General features: G+C 47.1%; 1 protein-coding gene across 1 annotated transcript; it reads left to right on the top strand.

Annotated features, from left to right (window-relative positions):
- Positions 1-16,451: 16,451 nt before the first annotated feature.
- On the top strand, positions 16,452-18,522 carry LOC104631770 (transcription factor SOX-3). Its single transcript, XM_010309444.2, has one exon. It carries the CDS (start codon positions 16,757-16,759, stop codon positions 17,711-17,713), a length of 957 nt encoding a protein of 318 aa, XP_010307746.2. The 5' UTR covers positions 16,452-16,756; the 3' UTR covers positions 17,714-18,522.
- The last annotated feature ends 2,023 nt before the right edge of the window (positions 18,523-20,545 follow it).

The following is a 20,545-nucleotide window of genomic DNA, read 5'->3' as shown; positions in this document are numbered from 1 at the left end:
AAAAGGCCACACTTAAGCACTGCTGTAGTTTTGAGTTATATTCTTAGTGAAAATCTGGATCAAATTCAAAGAGAAAAGAGATTCCTGTTTCTGGTTGGTTTTCAGTGGTACTGTGATAAATGTAAGGTTACTCAGCAGTAGTCATACTGTATCGTGGGATTTACAGCCATACCAGAATGGTCATAATCTGGCATTTGGTATCCTGTTATCAGAACTAAAGATCAGTAAATATTTTTAAGAAAACAGGTGCCATAAGACCAGGAATGTTAAAATTTCCATGTGACAGAGCAATAGGAATATACTACAGACTATGTGAGCAGTGAGAAAGGGAAGTTACTTCCTTGAGATAATCTCAGGAGCCAACTAAATAATAAAAATAGGGATGACTGCTTATCAAACTGCTGGTAAGATGACATCTACTACAATAACATAGTTGTCACCCAGTCAGTTAAATTTAAGTCTCAGAAGAAGAGTAGAGCAGGACCAATACAAGATATTCAGTTCAAGAATGAAAATAATTAGGAAGCAGTAAGCAATTGGAAAGCAGTGAGAATTCAAGATGGCATTTTTATTCACTTTTTCAGAACCGAGTGAGTATAATTCCAATTATCTTGAGTTCCTTTATGTAGTCTGCTGCTACAGGCAAATATCCTGTGCTGACTACCTCCCTACAATGCCTGAAATTCATGGAAGCTGTGTGTCAAATTCCTCCAAAACACTTCTGGCATTTTAATTTCATTTGTATCTATTACTCTTTAACTACATAACACATGCAAGCATTACTAGATTTCAGATTAGTTACTGGTTGCTACTTGATCTCAATTAGCACTCAAAAATCTTGTTTGTCAAGAGGCTACACTCAGTTCAGTTCATGTTTTTCCACAAAACTGGATGATGTTCCTCCAAACATTATTGTTCCGATGCATTTGATTTTGACTACATGAGAAATGTCCTAAAATAGAGTATTTTTTTCTCAAAGAGCAACAACAAAAAAGATAATTTACATAACAAACAGATTAAATTCTTCATCTAGGCAGAATGCATATTTGAACTTTCTTGATATTGCTATCAGACTTTGCAGATATACATCATACCCCATTTGTTCATCAATAGTATGTAAGGTGATAGTAAACTGTGTCCTGATTTCAATAATTTAAAAAATCAAGTATGTATTTTGGCACCCTAGTGATAGTCGTGTTTACACCAATGCTTCCAGTTTAGAATTTAATATGACTTTAGGCATATTACAGTTGGACCTCATAGGTCTGGTACTCAAAACTGCCCTGGCTACATAATGAATATGCAGATGTGATCTTAATTTGTGTGTCTGTTGACCATTTTCACATATGCAAATAGACAACCACCTTGTTGCCCATTCACACCTGCTAATACCCCATATGCACACACAATCATGGTCATTTCACATGCAGATTATAAGAACTGTTGCACTTCTTGAAGACCAAAAAATCCCATGTAGTCCTAATACCACTTTGGTATTTGTACTGAAATGATTTTACCTTATTATGTGTAATCCTGTTCTTGTTCAGACATTTACATTTTTGTAGTATTTTTCCTGGTCTCCACTTACATGGACACATGTAGTTTTTTAGAAAGAAGCTATTGCACAAAGTATTGCACCTATTGCACTAGTCCATTAACTGGAGTAACATCACTAAACACATTCCTGTTACACAGAATTCATATCAAGTGAAAATACACTATGTGCAACCTTTTCCTTTTTTTTTTTTTTTTTTTTGGGGGGGGGGTATTTTTGTAATTTGTTTTAATTTTTTTTTTATTTTAATATGGATTCCTATTCTTCATGGGGAATATGCAGGTGGTGACATCTATTCATTTAACCATTTTTAATCAGTCAGTTGAAGCCACTTGTAAAATCATACCATCAATATTAACCTCAGTGAATTAAATTACCATTCTTCTATCCATTTTATAAAGATGGAGTAAAGGGACACATCTTTTTTTTTTTCCTAAAAAAAAAGCAGTAAGTTGTATTTTCTTATGTTGTAAGTTGCAGGTGCAGTAAAGTCAATGCTATAATGACACTGTAAAATTTGCATCAATAGTTTATCCTGAAGACTATATACCTTGTTGTCTATAATTTTGATAATGTTTGTCTTTAACTACCCTTTCCCCAGAAACTCAGCAGAGAATAATTCAAAACAGAGAGTCTTCTCAGACATGTCCTACTCCTATGCCTCAAACTTTAGAACTGATAATGCAAACTGACTTGTTTGCAGAACATGTTACTGGGAAACACTGATAATTGTATATAAAAATACCCTAACACTAGGTGAAAATAATGACAGAAAAAAAATATGTTCTGCAGTTAATAAGTTAGAGTCTATTCTGTAAAGCAGGTAGCCTGCAACTTCACTATTATTTAAGTGGAAATACTGGTTCAGTCTCAGCCAGCTACCACATAAACAAAGTAGAAAGAGATTTTTCAGTTTCGTCTTGTTCTTGCTCTAAGTTGCTCAGTGATTGTGTCTACCAATGTGTGTGTATGTGGGTACATATATATTTGTCCTACCTGTAACATTTTCATCAATCTGTAAACACCAGAATTTTGGGAGCATGACAGGCATAACATGAAAAGCTAAACAACATTGATCACACCAACGTTCAGTGTAATCAGAGTCTATATTTGATCAATGTATTACAAGTATCTGTTATCATCATCCTTTAGATACTACATGACCTTGAGATATGTAAGCTGTAATCATCATGGTTCTGAAACATCTTATTGAGCTAACATGCATGACTGCATGATGCCTGATGCCATGAACATAATAAATAAAAATCATAATTTAAAAAATCTCTCTCGTTTTGCAAGCATCTAGTTGACAAAAATGGCAGGTGTGTGATTAGTATAACCATTTCAGCTCTGTTCTAGGTAATATGTCTAGGGTCAGGTATTTCTTCAAGTCTATAAATAAATAGTTAATGTTGCTAGTTGTCTAATTAGCTCAATGGAAAATAAATCAAATGTGTAATAGTAGCAGGGCCAGAAGCTGATAAATGACAAGGAAAATGTGAATGCTACTTTATATAGTAGCAACAATTTTTCTGATATAATTCTGAATGTGGAAATGTTTTTTTATGTGTGTGATGTCAACACAGGAACAGGGAGAAATACCTGATTAAAATCTTTTTTCAAGTCAGAAATCTTCTATTTTATCACAAATGTAATGTTACGAACAGAAACAAAACCTGTTTATCCACACTTTCCTGGTAATTTAACTTGGAGGGCTCTTTTTGTGCAGGAGCACTATGTGCACTATGACTGAGTTATAATTGCAAGTTACTGAAGAGTTAATGATGCAAAAATGAGTACAGAGTAAGAGAACCAAGAATTTCCAGCTCAGTGTACATAAGCCAGCAACACCTACCAGATAGTAGTTATTTTCTTTTGCAACCCTCTAGGATCAGACCCAAAGACCTAGAAGTAAAGGGTTTTCTTTTGACCAGTTCATGTCCTCTGTCCTGTCTTGTCCTTTTTTGAGCAGGGAGTTGGCACATGTCAGCAAACAGTGGAATTTGGCTTTGCTTTTAATCTTCAAACAAGTTTTCAAGTAAACTGCAACAGCATAAGTATCAATCCTGTGTAAATACAGCAGGTCTCATATCAGCCTTCAATCTGGAAGTGCGCAGGCTTCCCTAGCGTAAGGTAGTAAACCTTAAAAATGTGCAGTTGGTTCAAGCTCATGCCTTTACTTGATTCATCTACAGTCATGGTGTAACAGTTATCAATGGAAAATTATTAGTCTGGGAAGTTTTGATTGTTGCTTAATTCTGATTGTACATTTTCATGCTATACAGCAGCACAGACCTCTTTTCTCTGTAGCTCTCATTTCCTCAGACACTTAAAATTAAGGAAATCCAAAGGAATAATGACATTGTAAATTTAAGTATGTTCTATGGCTCGTGCTTAGTTTTGAGTAGGAAAAATAGTAACACTTTTCCCTTACATGACAATGTTCTACCTGGTAGCTGTGTATCCTGTGGAAGCAATTGAGAAGCACCTGCAGTGTTCAGTGCAGCACGCTCTCTCCTGGATTAGGAAATCATCCCATTAACCAAGGAGCCACGGGACCTTTGTTAGGAGGGACGTGTGGTTACTATTCCCATTTATGCTGGTACACAAACGTGCTGGTTTTCTGTGTTTCAGTAGACATACTAGCTGTGAGCCAAGACCATCTGTCTTAACTGTGTCTTGCATGAGCTTGAAAAAAATTTTTTTGCAGACTAACTCTTACTCTTTAGAAAGTTTCATCTTTTTTGCTGTAATTACTGCGATAGAATATTTTCCATGCCACACTAGTCAGTCCCCAGCTCATTCAAAGCATATTCTTGCGGTGGGTTGACCCTGACTGGACACCAGGTGCCCACCAAAGCCACTCTATGCCTCCCCTCCTCAGCTGAACAGGGGAGAGAAAATATAACAAAAGGCTCCTGGGTCGAGGTAAGGACAGGGAGAGATTATTCACCAATTACCATCACAGGCAAAACAGACTCAACTTGAGAAAATTAATTTAATTCATAACCAATTAAATCAGAGTAGAGTAATGAGAAACAAAACCAAATGTTAAAACACTTTCCCCCCACCCCTCCCTTCTTCCTGGGCTTTAACTTTACTCCCAGTTTTCTCCACCTCCTCCCTCCCAGCAGCACAGGGGGATGGGGAATGGAGGTTGCAGTCAGTTCATCAGATGTTGTTGCTGTCACTCCTTCCTCCTCACGCTCTTGCCTTGCTCCAGCATCGGGTCCCTCTCACAGGAGACAGTTCTCCACGAACTTCTCCAATGTGAATATTTCCCACAGGCTGCAGTTCTTCATGAACTGCTCCAGCGTGGGTCCCTTCCACAGGATGCAGACCTTCAGGAACAGACTGCTCTGGCGTGGGTCCCCCACGGCATCACAAGTCCTACCAGCAAACCTGCTCCAGCATGGGCTCCTCTCTCCACGGGTCAACAGGTCCTGCCAGTACCCTCCTCCAGTGTAGGCTTCCCATGGGGTCACAGCCTCCTTTGGGTATCCACCTGCTCCGGTGTGGGGTCCTCCATGGGCTGCAGGTGGATATCTGCTCCACCACCATCCTCCATGGACTGCAGGGGGACAGCCTGCCTCACCATGGTCTCCAAAGGCTGCAGGGGAATCTCTGTTTTGTTGCCTGGAGCACCTCCTCCCCCTCCTTCTGCACTGACCCTGGTGTCTGCAGAGTTGTTCCTCTCACATATTTTCACTCCTCTCTCTGGCTGCAATTGCTCTTGGTGGTGGGTTTTTTCCCCCGCTTCTTAACTCTGTTATCCCAGAGGTGCTGCTGCCATCACTGATGGGCTTGGCCTTGGCCAGCAGTGGGTGCATCTTGGAGCCGGCTGGCATTGGCTCTGTCAGACATGGGAGAAGCTTCTAGCAGCTTCTCACAGAAGCCACCCCTGTAGCCCCCCCTGCTACCAAAACCTTGTCATGCAAACCCAATACAATTCTTTACATATTATTTAACTGAGTTATAAATATGTATAGCTTTAGATGGGATTGACAACATTTTCTCCATTCTCTGGATTCTTTTGTCCTGGTGTTTCATTTGGACTGTTCCCAGTAAGTTACAAAATGTAGATCTGACTGTTCCCTTTCCAGTAGTTCAGGTTTGCTTTGAGTCCTTTTCAGCTTGTAATATTTATGGGCATGATCTATTACAGATATGCAAGATAATCAAGCCCTGGGCTAATCTGATCTTGCCCAAGAGATCTGAATCCACATAATTCCCGTGTCTTTCAGAAAGTTTTCATACATTACTATTATACCCACTGAGTCTGAGTCTGTCATCTGTAAATAGAGCTAGTACTTTCTTACCTCACATGGAATGCTGTTAAGTAAAAACTGTACTGATTATTGCAATATATTTCAAATACTATCATAGGAAGAGCTATAAAAACATCAAAATAGAACCTGTAGTTCATTTTATTTTATGGAATCTGGAGAATGGAAGAATAAGGTCCTCATTTTTCTTTAAAGACTGTATATGAATGTTGCAATGATTTGCGTGAGGTAGCTGCCATTCTTAATGCAGTTAACTTGACTAAACCTGCAATGAGAAGTAGTGTCATTGTTCGCAACAACGGTCTGGTTTTTTCCATGCGACACTCCCACTAATTTTCCATTAGCTTTAATGGGAGCCGTTGATGTGCAAATAGTGCAGGCTTGAGTCTTTATGCAGTTTGTATATAGAAATTGGAAACCAGATACAGAACTCAAGTCTGCATTAGCACTGATTAAAATCATTGACACCAAGTGTTTTCTTATCAACCTACAATTATTTTTCAGCTCCAATCCAAATATCCTCTAATAAATAAATAGTACCGGACAATCCTATGGATTGAATAACCTCTGTACAATATACTTCTGAATGCTAATACTAACTCTTTACTGGACATCTTTTAGATATGCCTTGTTTGTGAAGTCTTCAAATCAAGTTAAATCAAAGTCAAAATCGAGTATGACAGTTTTGTGAGATTATGCTATTTTCCAAGGAATCATGGAATCCTTTTCAAAAAGAAACTGAACCTTATATTGATGGGCTATTTTGCAAAACTGTGAATGGGGTGGGCCAAGAAGACAGTGGCAGCTGACAACAAGAAAATACAGCAAAAGGGAAACCAACCATGCAACAGAAGACAAACTGCTCTACAGACTGCATGGTCTCCCACCTGCCTTCCCTTCTCTGTCACTAAATGGTACTTTTTGAAGCCTTTCCCCCCTTAGCTTCTCCTGCATCACACCCCATCCTCTTCCTCACTTCCTAACAGAGTTCTTCAGGTAGTAGCCTCAGGACTGCATACCAAATCCCCTCTTCCCCTCTATGCTACACTCACTGAGTAGCCTTTTGTTTTCTTCTGCCAGAATAAGGTTGTGTGCGGTGGTTTTTTCCCTTGTTTCTAATGTGATTAGGTTTCTGTGACCCTCACCCACATTCAGACTAAATGTCTAATCCACCTGGAAACACCTTACACTGCTGTACCTCATTGCTGTCCCATGGAGCAAGAAGCACCATCTCCCAGTTATTACCCTGCACGTGTTCCTGATAGGTTCAGAGAAGGGAATCTAGTGGAATCAAAAGGGCCTCTAAACCAAGGAGAATTGGGTTTTGATCAGATTCTTCGGATGAGAAATTCGATGGATGCACCAGCAGCAAGGTCCACCGTGTCCCTTTAGATGCACATTGTGTGACTGGTCCACCTGTTTCAAAAATGGCCTTGAAATACCTATTTCACAAGTCCTTAACTTCTGTATCATTGCATAAGCTCTTCCTCTGCAAGTGCCAACTGTACTTGCCCTACTAGGAGAAGAGGTGTTATCTACAGAGTCCATGAAGAGCTTGACCACTAATATAGATAATAGGAACCTTGAGCACATGCTCCATTGTTCATAGCCCCAGGCAGTCATTGCATCTACAAATAAGCAGTAATAGAGAATTCTGATGGTGGATAGTCATGAGTCTTTGCACTGTTCAGCAGGACTGGGAATTGAGCAGTTCTTGGGAGATACCTTCAATATCAGGTAATTGATTTGAGCTATTTTAGAAATAAAGGATGAGTGCTGAATATTAATTTAAATGGTGTAGTTATTTGTGACTCTTGTTCAGGTCAGAAATGTGTTTGTGTCTTGAAAACAGGCCATAAAATAACGGATTCTTCAGTGAGTTCCATTTCTGTTATTTTATACCTGCTGTACATGTATATGCATACATTTGCTTTACAAAAGGCTGTGAGGAACATATTGCCCTCATTTATCAATATATCTTAGAGAAAAAAAAGAGCAGAAAGGATCTTCTGGTCTAGTGAATTGCTGTCATGGACAGACATGTCTTCTCTATTGTGGTTATGGGAGGCCTAAAGGAATTGAAACCTCTCCTTCCTAACACTGAGCTTGTATTAATGTCTTTTAGATGGGATCATGTCCAACCCCTCCAACATAGCCCCACTTACAAACTGTTCATTCTAGTTTTCAAAGCTCTTTATGTTCCCTACTTCTCTATTCTTAGTAGAACATTGCTCCAAAATCTCACTGCTCTGATACTTTAACAATTTTAGGTGAGATTTCCAGATTTTGAGAGTCAAGGTTGGTTTCGATTCACTTGTTCTCCTGCAGACAATTCTTTACCCTCCACTTGTTTACTGAAGATACTACCAGAAGTAAAACACTGCTGTGAGGTCTGGACTGAGAATTGCAGGACCAGTAGTGGGTTTTCCCAAGTTCTTCACCTCCTCACTGATGCAAATCTTTATGTAGGTTTTCTATTGTGAATTGCAGAAGTCTCAATGACACTTGAGATGCCTATTTGCATGGAGGGAAGTTTTTCCCGCTAGCTAGTATGGGTAACTTTTCTCAGACAAATTAATTTAAAATAAAATGAAATTTTAATTAAGAACTTTCTTACAAAACAAATGGAAGTTTTGTCCCAGTAAAAAGTGAGGCAGAGACTTACATTAATCATAATCTTCAAACTACTCCCAAGCAGGGAAATTACTTCATATACTGACATTAGTGACTCTGATTTTTGAGTTAGGAGGTCATTCCTAACAGATTAAACTATTTCTTATTGTTTATTCCTATATATCACAAAGCCAAAGCAGGAGTGAAGTGGGATATAGACACTGAATAAAAAGCTGTCATTTGTATTTCATATTAAAATCACTTCTAGGTAGAAGACAAATGTGATTTAGTTTTCTGAACAAGGAAAGAATTTTTTATTGAAAACTTACTTGTTTGAGGGTGAAAAGGATAATTATAAGACACCTTATGTCAGCAAAAACAGTTTATATATTTTTGATCATTTGATCATTTGAATTAGCCATGTAGACTTATTTCTAAACAAATAGTTCAATAAGGAGAGAGAAATAGAAAAATAAAGAGAAAGGAAAAAGAAAAGGAAAAGGAAAAGGGAGAGAGAAAGGAGAAAGAATGAAAGATAGATAAATAAATAGATAAATAGGATGAATTAAAAAAATAAAGAGGGGTAATCTCTATGACTTTATGTTATTTGTTAAAGAGATCTCTATAGTCCAACTGAGGCAATACAAGAACAGGACTTGTTTACAATAAAGCTTTGTGACTGTTACATGTTCAAATCATCACTGAAAGATTGTTTCGATTGCAGGGTATTGCATGGCTAATAACAAATTATCATCTACCTGTTACACATAATCATAAAAGTACGGCTAGGGAGAAATGGTGGAGGAAGAAGGGTGTACTTTTATGATCATATCTCAGATTCACGAGAAAGCTTATATTAGTTTTATATTCAGGAGAAATAACAATGTTAAAAAAAAAGTCCAAACGAAATAATTTGAAAGAGAATCCATATTTTGAAGTTATTACACAAGAAGTTAAGTTTTAGAAGTAAGAATATGATTTCTAAAATAACTGAGATGTATGAGTTAAAAGTAATATGGGGAGAACATATCTGAAATAATCTCTCAGTCCTGAGTATAATGAAAGAACATTAAATTCAGAAGAACTGGAATTGGTTTTTTACTATAACCAAAAGACAGTAGAGTGTTATTCAGCATTTTGTTTTCCTCAAGTTCTTCAGTCTTGTGTTGTCTCTGAAAAATGCACACCAGAAGAAAATGCATGTGCAAAATATATTATTTGATGTGTAATGGAAACATCCAACTACCTAACTTAAAGTTTTTCTTGTTTTACTAGTTCCTTTACTGAATATCTTCATTGCTTGATTGACCTAGAGAACGCTATACCAGATACTCTTGGTATTATAAAGCATATAGTATTAGTTAACTGATTATAATAAAAACAAAGTGAAATGAGAAGACTGCCTGTCCGCCCTATCTTGGTTTTCTTTGGTGCAACAGAGTTTATATTCCCCGTGTTTTTCCACTTTCCTTATATGAAATGAACAGCTGTAATTGAAAAGCAAGAAGCTCCATGGTTTATAGAAATAGGTGTTGTTAAGAGCCTTAGCCATCTAATTTTCTTCCTATTGCAGGGCAGGCTTCCTATTGTCTGTCCTTTAGAGCTAATTTCTTTTCTGATCAAAAGGCCCACATCACTGAAAAGGTAGTAATGACTATTCATTTGGTTGAAACCTCCATTCTGCAGCCTTCAAAGCTTTATTTAGAAACTGCTATTTCTTTCTAAAAGGAAAACCTCATTTGTGTTCTCTATAATGTCAATTAAAGTAGAATATATTTTAATTATTTATCCTGAAGAGAAACCTTTCAGGATCTCAATTTGCTGTGCCAGTGATACAGACTGTAGTTTGAAACAATAGGGGCCTTCAAAATTGTGTGTCAGAGAGTAGGAATAAGGTGTGTTTTGATTTTAATTTGCCACTAATGAATAGTTTATTTGCAGCTAATTAACAAGTTAGAGTTTTACAATTAATGTCTGATTTCTAATCTAACTCATAAAAAGGAGCCGAGCAATCATTACCAGCAAATAAGGTGGGTTACTGGATCTGTATAGAAAACATTGTAGGAAAGATTCACGAAGTTTTAAATGGGCAAAACAGAGATGACTGGGTTTGGTTTTTTTCTGAAGAAGGAGTACTGCAGTTGTCACCAGCGCCAGGGAGAGTCATTAAAGCACCGCAACAAGTAACCGGTGGGGACAGGCGGGTTCCCGGCCGGGAAGGCCCCTCGTGCTGCGGGCGGCTTGAGGCGAGCAGCCCGGGACACAGAGGGAAGGACTTCTCTTTTCGGGAGCCCCGCTGCCCCCGCGGTAGCCGGGGCTCCCCAGCAGGAGCACGCCGTGGGCAGGGCTGCTCGCGCCCCCGCCCCACGCGTGTCCCTGCGCCACGCTTCGGCGTGGGTGCTCATTCCAACACAATGCCGTGCCGCGCAGGGCTGCGTCCCCGGGCCAGGGCGGCAGGAAGGGACAGCGGGGCCACCGAGCACGCAGGGCTGCTCTTCTTGGAAGCGCTCGCCTCCCGGGGCGGGGGGGGGGAGCAGCGCAAGGGAGACAAGAAAGAAGGGCCCTCGGAACTGCCCGGCGCAGTGTCCTCTGCGGCGCAGAGCCGTGCGGGAGCTGAGACGTTAGAATGATAGCATCATAGAATCATTCAAGTCGGAAAAGACCCTCATCGAATCCAACCATAAACCTAACACTGCCAAGTCCACCACTAAATCACGTCTTTTAAATACCTCCAGGGATGGTGACTCAACCACTTCCCTGGGCAGCCTGTTCCAGCGCTTGATAACTCTTTCGGGGGTACTGTACAGTTGGTACTGTAACAGCGGAGGGCAGTTGCAGAAAGTTCCGATTACTGTCTCGTCTCTTGGAAAAGAGATTCCTGCTAGGCTCTGCACAGACTGCCCTGTTGCAGCCGGTGCAGGGGCAGCGGTGGTCTCTTCAGCATCACTTTTCGTGCTCGTTTTTACGTCGGTGTTTTCGCGTGAAAACACGAGCTAAGTCTATCGTTTCCTCAGGACTCCACAGCGAGCCCTGGCGAGTTGTCCTGTGTTAGTGGTCCCCTCTACAACTCTCTTAATTGGTAACTTGGAGATGGAGAGAGTCCTTATTAGCAGTGCCCCCTGCCCGCCCCCCCCGCATCCCTCCGCTCCAGCTGAAGCCAACCCCATGAGGCGATTGCCAGGAGGAGATGTTTGTCAAAGGCTAATAAACAAATTCCTCGGGAACACCTGAATGAACTAGGGCCAGGAACAACCCAATTAAGAAACGGAGCTACTGGTTATTTTTTGTGGCGGTGGAAACAATCCGGGCTTGAAAAGGGTCTATTCAGCAGGCGCGCCGAGAGGTCTGTTTGCAGCTCGCTATTGTTGTCAGAAGCCAAATAAAAGTTCAGTTTGGGGGAGGTGGGGGGGGCGTGATTAAAAACAACATTCGCCGCTGCCTCCTGAATGCACTGGGAGGCTCAGTTTATAGGAATCGATCTGCATCTAAACGACGCTGCCCGGGTTTTACCCACGCACTTAATATTTTTGTTCTTAAATGTTGCTACTTTTAATGTCATCAAAAGTATCCCTTGCTTTCCCGTATACGTGAGCAGCAGGGACAACCGTAATCTGTAGTGCAGCATCGATATCCATGCGGCGAGGTACTGGGGAAGTCAGAGGACGGAGTTGTAGCTCGTTTATCGGAACTAATGATTTGCTCTCCCTCTGGCTGGGCTGGAAGGTCGGTCCAGCCATGTCAGCTCCGTGGCGAGGCAGGCAGCCTTGCAGGCAATCCCGAGCTGGTTTTTGTGACGTGACACTGTTAGATGGGGAATAAAGTCTCCTAACGACCTTGGGCTGCAGAACCGGCCTGAAACGATCCATTTAGCAGACACGTTACCACACTGGAAATTTCTGGGGGAAGACGTGGATTCGAGCCTAAAACAGGGATAAAACAGAAAAGCACGTGAACTTTTATCTTAAGCATCGCTGAAAGCCTGGGCATTTTCAGAGAATCATCCTAACGAGGGTCAGCAGGGTCCAAACGAAAGGGGTGCTCAGCTCCCTTGTCTGGGGAAGTTTCGAGGACAAGTCCTCGCTAATCACGGTCGGGAGTTAGGCTGGGGACCAGAGCGGATGTTTTAATAATAGGATTAAACGGGGCCGGTTTGGTGCATAGCGTTATTCTTAAAAAGCCAGCGATCCTCCCTGACGCAGTTCCAAAATTCCCCCAAGCTCTGCTGGAGCTGCAATTAACATATATTAATGGCTGTTGCTTATTAAGCGCTGATTGCGTAAGAAGCAGACGGTCCTTTTCAAATGTGCCTTTTCAACCATGGGGTTTCTTTCGCGTTCAAGTTGGATTGTGCTGTAAACTCCTGATTTCGCCTCACGCTCCTTTGTCACCATAAAGGGAAGGGAACGGGGAAAAAAAGGAGGGAAAAAAAAAAGGGGGGGGGGGCTTCTCTGCCTTTTGACAACTGTATTTACACGACCTCAAGTGTTCCCCGACTCCTACCAGAAACTTGGTGCTCTCTAGCCCCAGACAGCTTCTTCCCTAATCCCGGCCGCTGCCGGGGAGCGAATTTAAGAAAATGGCTCCAGGCGCGAGGCTCCCCCCCGTCCTCCCCGCTCCGTTTATTGCGCTGGCTGGGTCGTCTCCTGGCTCCCCCCCCCCCCCCCCCCCCTTCCTACTTTACAGCAGCTCCGCAGGTTCCATTCGCTTTCCTGGGACACGCAGGACCGAGGAGCAGGTGGAGGTTTGAATTCCCTTGTCGCTGCCAAGGCGGCGGGGGGATCGAACCTTTTAAAGCGCTCTGCAGGAAACTTTAGGAAGCAGCAGTTTGTATAGCGGGGCTTGCCTCGCTTCCTCCTCCCCGCTATCCCACCTCACCAGCGATCTGTAGTTTTTAGATCAGGGGAGGGAGAAGGAACTACTTCTCCTCCCTCCAGCCCCGCTTACATTTGATTTTGGGTGCCAGCACTGGAGGCAGCTCCGCGCCTCCCTTCCCTGCCCTGTGCTTTGCTTCACGCCCTCTCGCGCCGCACCACTGGGCCCTTCCACAGCCGCAGCTCCGCTCTCTCCAGGGAGGACCCGGCCGCAGGTGCCGCCTCGTCGCCGTGGGGTGTGCGGGGGGGAGGAGCCGCCCCGGCCGTGCTGCTGGTGACCTACGAGCGGCGGTAGCGCCGGCCGGGCCGGGCTGCCCCGGCGAGCTCCAAGCCCCGATGAGCAGCGCCTGCAGGGCCCCGCGGGTCCACGCCCGGACATGGGGGCTCACCCGCCGGGCGGGGAAATACGGCTCCGAGGTAAAGCACCGCGACGAGCGCGGGACTCTGCCGGAGCCTGGGAGAGGAGCTGGCTTCTGACTCCCCTCTCGGGTGCTGAAATCGCTCCAGAAATCCTGCTGAGAGTTCCCTATGCGCACCCATCACTAAAGCCGAGGCAGAGGGGTTCGAGCAGCTCAGCCTTTCTGGAAATGAAAATCAGCCAAATTTTTAATTATTCCTCGAACATGTGCGGCATGGAAACCCCGATGCAGTGGGAGCATTACAGGAATCCGTGAAGTGTGGAAATACACAAATCTATACTTATTCAGTTCACCTACAAGGAGATTAGCAATGTTTCAAGAGAAATGTTATCTTGCTTTGAATTAATATGGATCTTAAGGTGTTAAATAGCATGGCCTTGGTGAAAAAAATATATAATTGGAGTCTCAGGCTGTGCAAAGACAAATTGAAAGACAAAGTAAGACTCTGAAACTTAAAGTTGTAAATATTTATTTAAACATCGAAGGAAACACCACTCACAGGGCTTTCAGCATGTCCTCTAATTCCATGTATCGCCTCATTTTTCATTGCATGCGAGCGTGTTCGGTCCCTCCAACAAACGTTTATATAAAGTCATTTCAAAGAATTGTCAGGATATGCATCAGTCCGCTTTCCAGCCCAGCCTAGCACGTCTTAAACCTGGACTGGAGCGGTCAAAATATTTGGAGTGATTTAAGGTTAAATACAGCTGTCTGAAGCTTTTCCAGAATGTTGCAAAAGTTACAAGCGAACTGCGCCCGAGGTGTGCTTCCTAGTGTGATACCGCCTGAAACAACGCCTTCCGCTGTCACTCTGTCAACTCGGGCTGCAAAATTTTTACTTCACCCAAGAACACCCCAGCAGCAAGCCAAATAAAAGCAAAGACAAAATGCTGACTACATCATAGCTCGTCGCAAGTGGGATTTATTTCCTCTTCGACTTTGTTCAACAGATTATTTTGACAAAAAAAAAAAAAAAAAATGTACAAAACGAGTGACACCTTAAACTGCTAAATCACAGTAGTGGTCAGATCCACTCAAATAAAAATCCCAAGATGACAACGTGCTGTTTCCAGAGTACCACCACTGCGGTTTTTAAGCCGGCTCGTTTGGCTCCTCCGACTGCGGGAAGCGCTGAGCGGGGCTGCGCAGTGCCGCACAGAGCGGGGCTGTCCCCCGCCCTGCTGAAGCGTCCCCGGCCCGACACGGAGCCCCCTCCCCGGCGTCCGCAGCACGGCAGGCTCGGGGCTGGCGGCACCAGCTTGGGCTGCACCTCTGGGTCCAGCCTGGAGGTGTCCTCTCCCCCTGTACCGATTACCGTCGTTATCCTCCCGATCTTCTCTTTGGGGCAACACCAACGGCTGCCAAGCCGAGGGAGCTGCGCCTGCAGCATCCCTCTTCGCCGGGCCCCCAGTAGGGACACGATGTCCTGACACGTCCCCACCTCACGCCCCCAGATCCTCCCCTGCGCCCCACAAGCCCCTGGGGCAGTTTGCTCAGAGCTATGCCAGCGGAAACGGCAGTACAGCCCACCTCCTCCGGCACCGGGGCTCTCCCGGCGCGGCTCTGAACAGGCTCCAGGCTCGGTTTGCCTCGGTTTGCCCAGCGCGCCCCGGCCGGGAGAACCGTCCAACTTCCCCAGACGGAACTAGTGCGGGGCGCAGGGGGAGGACGAGGACGAGCAGAGACAGGGCAGCGCGCCCCGGCCCCGCAGCGGTAGGGCGAGGCAGGCTGGGTAGCTCTGTGCCCGCAGTAGTTTCAAAGAGCTGCCAGCCCTGTCCGAGCAGGAGCGGGTGTCCGTGCCTCTGGGGAAACAGGGAAGGAAGAAAGATGGAAGAGGATGGGAGGGACGGAAAGGGAAGCCCGTGATTGACAGCTCCAGTGAGCTCCGCTCCATTCACACACCCTCTGCCAAAGTTTTCTTTCACACGGAGTGAACTTTGCTGTTGCCATGATACTTGGGAGTTTCGCAAGCGCCGTCCCCTCCCCTCTCTTTGGGGCAGCGGAGTGGAAAAACTTAAGTGGCAATAAGGGTGGGCGTAGGTGGGGATAGCCGGGAGCGCCCCGCCGGCAGCCAGCCCGGCCCCGCTCGCATCCGCACGCCGCCTCCCCCGGGCTGCGCCGGCGTGCTGCCGCGGGGCAGCCCCTTTCCCACTGTGACGGCGTGCCCAGCGACCGTGCCCGGTCCCGGCAGGGCAGTGCGCGTTCTCCCCCAGAGGGCTCAGAAGTGGGAGAGTTTAGTCCGTCCCACACTCCTTCATCCGCTCCCGGGGGTGTCCGTGCAGCGCGGGCTCTCTCCGTCTCTAGGCAGCTTCTCCGGGCTTGGCACCGGGCTCTACATCCACCTGGGAGCCCCAAATCTCTTTGTGCCCGGCAAGCGCACGGCTCCGGCGTGCAGCACAGCACCCCGCCCCTCCTCCTGCGCCCCCGGAGGGCAGGCCCGGCCCGCCCGGCGCCCGGGCCAGCTCCTTCCCCCGCAGCTGCCGGAGCCTCACCGGCCTCTCCACACCACACCGCGAGGCCCCGGCTCTGCTCTGCCCCATCCCACCGTTTGGGCCCCCAGCCCACAGCCGGAGTAGGTGCAAGGCCCGGGGACGCAGGAGTGATGGTCCCAGCACCAGCAGCCCCGAAACGCCAACTTTTTCGCTTCCCCCCCCCCCGCCAGCTGGTCAGTTACCGGTGTCGGGGCTGTCGGGAATCACTCGCTGATTGGCTGCCGCTCGCTCATTTATAGCCCGTCAATCAAATACCCGCGGGACTGGTGTGCGCATCGCTTAGCGCTGCCTGCGAGAAGCGCTTCGCACCGCTCTGCAGGCGCGGTCGCCGCCGCAACAGCACTTCGGGGAGCGGTGCCTCCGCCTGCCAGGCAGAAAAACTTCCTCCTCCCTCAGCAGCCGCCCAGGCAGGTTCTTTCCCCCCTCTCTCTCTCTTTTTTTTTTTTTTTCCTTAACTTCCTCTCCCCGATCTGGTGCCCGCCTGCCCGCCACCCTGGCGCACCTCTTGCCGGCTCCGGCCATGTACAGCATGCTGGAGGCTGAGATCAAGACGCCGCAGCCCACGCCGGGCAGCGCCGGGGGCAACTCCGCTCCGGGGAGCAACGCCAAAAGCGGCGGAGGCGGCGGGGCCAGCAATGGAGCGGGAGCTGGCTCGGACCAAGACCGGGTGAAGCGCCCCATGAACGCCTTCATGGTGTGGTCGCGTGGCCAGCGGCGGAAGATGGCCCAGGAGAACCCCAAGATGCACAACTCGGAGATTAGCAAGCGCCTGGGGGCCGACTGGAAGCTGTTGAGCGACGCCGAGAAGCGGCCCTTCATCGACGAGGCCAAGCGGCTGCGGGCCGTGCACATGAAGGAGTATCCGGATTACAAATACCGGCCCCGAAGGAAGACCAAGACCTTGCTAAAGAAGGACAAATACTCGCTGCCCAGCAATCTGCTAGCGCCGGCGGGGGGGAACGCGGTGAGTAGCCCCGTCGGGGTGGGACAGAGGATTGACACTTATGCCCACATGAACGGCTGGACCAACGGGGCTTACTCACTGATGCAAGACCAGCTGGGCTACAGCCAGCACCCGGGCATGAACAGCCCCCAGCTGCAGCAGATGCACCGCTACGACATGACGGGCCTGCAGTACAGCCCCATGATGTCCACGGCTCAGACCTATATGAACGCTGCGTCCACGTACAGCATGTCCCCCGCTGCCTACGGCCAGCAGCCCTCCACGGCCATGAGCCTGGGCTCCATGGGCTCGGTGGTGAAATCCGAGCCCAGCTCGCCGCCTCCTGCCATCACTTCCCACTCGCAGAGGGCCTGCCTGGGAGACCTGCGGGATATGATCAGCATGTACCTGCCCCCGGGGGGGGATGCCACAGACCCTTCCGCCCTGCAGGGCAGCAGGTTACACAGCGTCCACCAGCACTACCAGAGTGCCGGGACTGGCGTGAATGGTACCGTACCACTAACTCACATATAAACTTGGCTGCTCCGGACGGCTCCCCGTCTTAATCTCTAACCCCATCACCGCTCCCTGACTGCACCGGGACGTACAGCAGCGTTGCTCGGCTTAGCAGACTTAATACTAACTTTGGAGAAATTTTAAAAAGGAAATCCGTTAGTTGTGTCTTTTTTTTTTTTTTTTTTTGTACAAGGAAAAAAAATGAGCAAGCTGTTATTTTATTAGATCACAACTCCTGCCTCCTAGAAGCCGCTGTGGCGTTTTCAAACCACGGCAACTTCTTTCCTGGTTTCTGCTAGGTTGGGCAATGTTTTATTCGCTTAAAAGTTTTTAAAAGATCTTGCGTCTTCCAGTTTGATTTCTAGCGCTGCAATGACATAAAAAAAACCCCAACCTGGCGGGCTTTTGTTTTTAAACTCAGTTGTTCACGTTGTTGTTGTTTCTTATGTGTTTTGTTCTTCTCACCTAACCGAGCCTCGCTTGGTTTCTATCTACAATCTGTAGCTTTCACGACTCTTTAACTTTAGGGTTTTGTTCCTTTAAAAAACGGGAGGTGGGAGAGAGCTGTGCGGGTCGCAAACGCATTTCTTTTATTTATAGTAAGTTGTGTGTCTTGGTTTTTCTTAAACTGTAAACTTATGTAAATTGGTTTGTGAATTTTTCTGTGAATCATGTTTTGACATATCAGATGAAGAAACGTTTTAGTTTTGTTTACCGGATTTCTTCCAACAACAACAAAAAGTCATCGAAATACTCCTTCCCTCTCCCTGTACCTACTCCTCGTTTGCTTCCTTCTTCCAAACGAAAAGAGATCAATAAATTTTATATCAGGCACGTCGGCAGTCTCCGGGCGGTTTGTGCGGGGGCGGGCGCGCAGCCTGTCTCTCCGCGGCGACGGGTAGAGCGGAGCGGGGGCAGCGGGCTCCTTCTCGGGGCTCCCCGCTGCAGCCGCAGTCCCGTCGCCCGGCCGAGGAGCCCGGGAGCTGCCATCGCTTTTCGGCCAGGTTTCTACAGCTGCCGCGCCGTTGTATATTTTGTCTGGACGGGCGTCGTGGTGGTGTTCTTTCAAATTGATTTTCTTCTTTAAAAAAAGCGGGACCGGGGCCGGGAAAGCGTCCCTGTGCTACTGAATCTGCTGTTCTCCGAGCCGCCGGCCACTTGTTGCCTCTCTGTCCGGCTGGTTTCTCGGTCGAAGGGAAGGGAAGGGGGGGTTACACGTGTGCGCCTCGGGTTTGTCTTTGTTTGGTTTTTTTTTTTTTGGGGGGGGGGGGTTGTTTTATGGTTTGGTTTTAAATTTTTTGGTTGTTTGGTGGGGTTTTTTTCCCCTCTGGAGGATTTGCCTAGAAACTGGAGCTCATCTGAAATATTTACGAAAGTAAAACCCGTTGGGGAACTCTTAATTAGGCACTATTAAAAATGAATGGTTACAGGAGTCCCCAGAGGAAATAAATAATTCAATCTTTTCAGCATGTTTGACGAGCGTGTTTTTAATCTGGACAACTCGTCTTTTTTTTTTCCCCCCTTTTTACAAGTGATCTGCCTTATTCCTGGCTGTATTTCTGTGGGCGCTGCGGAACACCCCCGAGCTGCAGCCCCCGCGGAGCCCCGGGGCCGCCGGCCGAGCGGGAGACCGCTTATCCCTCCCTCTGCTCGGCGGAAAAAGTTATCTTCTCTGCCGACCCCCTAGGAGTGCCCTCAGCTCTTCCTGGCTACGAGCGGCGGCCCGGCGGGGCCGGGGCCCGGGCTCAGAGCTCGCCGAGCCGGGCGGCCGCTCCGCAGCCAGAGCGCCCTTGTAGACGGTCAGTGCATTTAGCAGCGCAACCCCGCCTCGAGCCTCTGCCTTTCTTTTGCTTCCACAAACCTTTTGGCTGTTTGTCTTTGTACAGAAGGAAAGGGAACGGGAGGGTGCTTATGTTGTTTGGTTTGGTCTTGGTTAAAGGCGCCTGCTCTGCTCGCCCCTTAGGAACAGCGGCTTCGGGGAGGCGTCGTGCCCCTCCGCAGCCCGCTTGCGGCGGCCGAGATCTGCCGGGGGCGGTGGGAGCCGCTTTCTCTTCCCCCCTGCTTTCCATCCTCCCCGCTGGCCGGGGCGGGGGCCCCGCGCTGCCTCCCGGTCCCGCAGCGGGGATGCCCCGGCGGCGGCACCTGCCCTGTTCTCCGCCGGGAAGCACGTCCAGGATCGGGGTAGGGCCTTCCTCCGGCTCTTCCAAGAGGAAAATCAATGTTTTGCAAACAACAGCGAGAGTCTCCTTCTCTGGTGCGGGGTGCTTGACTCCTGGCCACCCGGGAAAGGGGGAGTGCCGGGAGCAGCTGCTGCAGATCCTCAACCCGGAGAGACCCCGGGGCCATGCACAGACGGACCCTCTGGGGCCGTCCGCCCTCTGGTCCGTGTGGTGAGGCCCCCTGGTACCACAGATGCTCCCCTCTGCTCAGGAACAGCCGTGACAGAATTGGGGGTAATCATTTTGCAAATGACAACTAATAGCCTCAGCTCCACTCCTTCCATAACATTTCTGGTGAAATCTGGCAAACCTGTGGCATTGCTTTCTCCTGTTTGTGCTGCTGCCCTTCAGGTAGGAGTATGCCTGTTAGTAGCTTTGTGAGGAGAAGCAGCCCCATAAACAGAGGTCTGAGAGAAGATGAAAAAAAGATCGGTGGTGTTGGTACGGTACATGGAGCTATGCAGGGGGGGCAGCAGCAGGTCCCGTTTCATCTCAGTTCTCAGCTGGGGGTCAAACTGCTTCCCAGAACGGGCAGTGCCAGGACAGCTCTGGGAGGGGAAGCATGACAATCCTGCTCCCTGAAACAGCTCTCCCTCAGCCTTCCCAGACAGACCTGAGATGCAAGTCAGAC

The sequence above is a fragment of the Balearica regulorum genome, chromosome 11 (genome assembly GCF_011004875.1).
Source record: "Balearica regulorum gibbericeps isolate bBalReg1 chromosome 11, bBalReg1.pri, whole genome shotgun sequence".
NCBI classification, from domain to species: Eukaryota; Metazoa; Chordata; class Aves; order Gruiformes; family Gruidae; genus Balearica; species Balearica regulorum.
Note: the sequence above shows the minus strand (reverse complement) of the source record. Positions and strands in the feature narration are given on the sequence as shown.

Coding starts and splice junctions, on each gene's coding strand:
- LOC104631770 (XM_010309444.2), top strand. CDS start 16,757: ATGTACAGCATGCTGGAGGCTGAGATCAAGACGCCGCAGCCCACGCCG.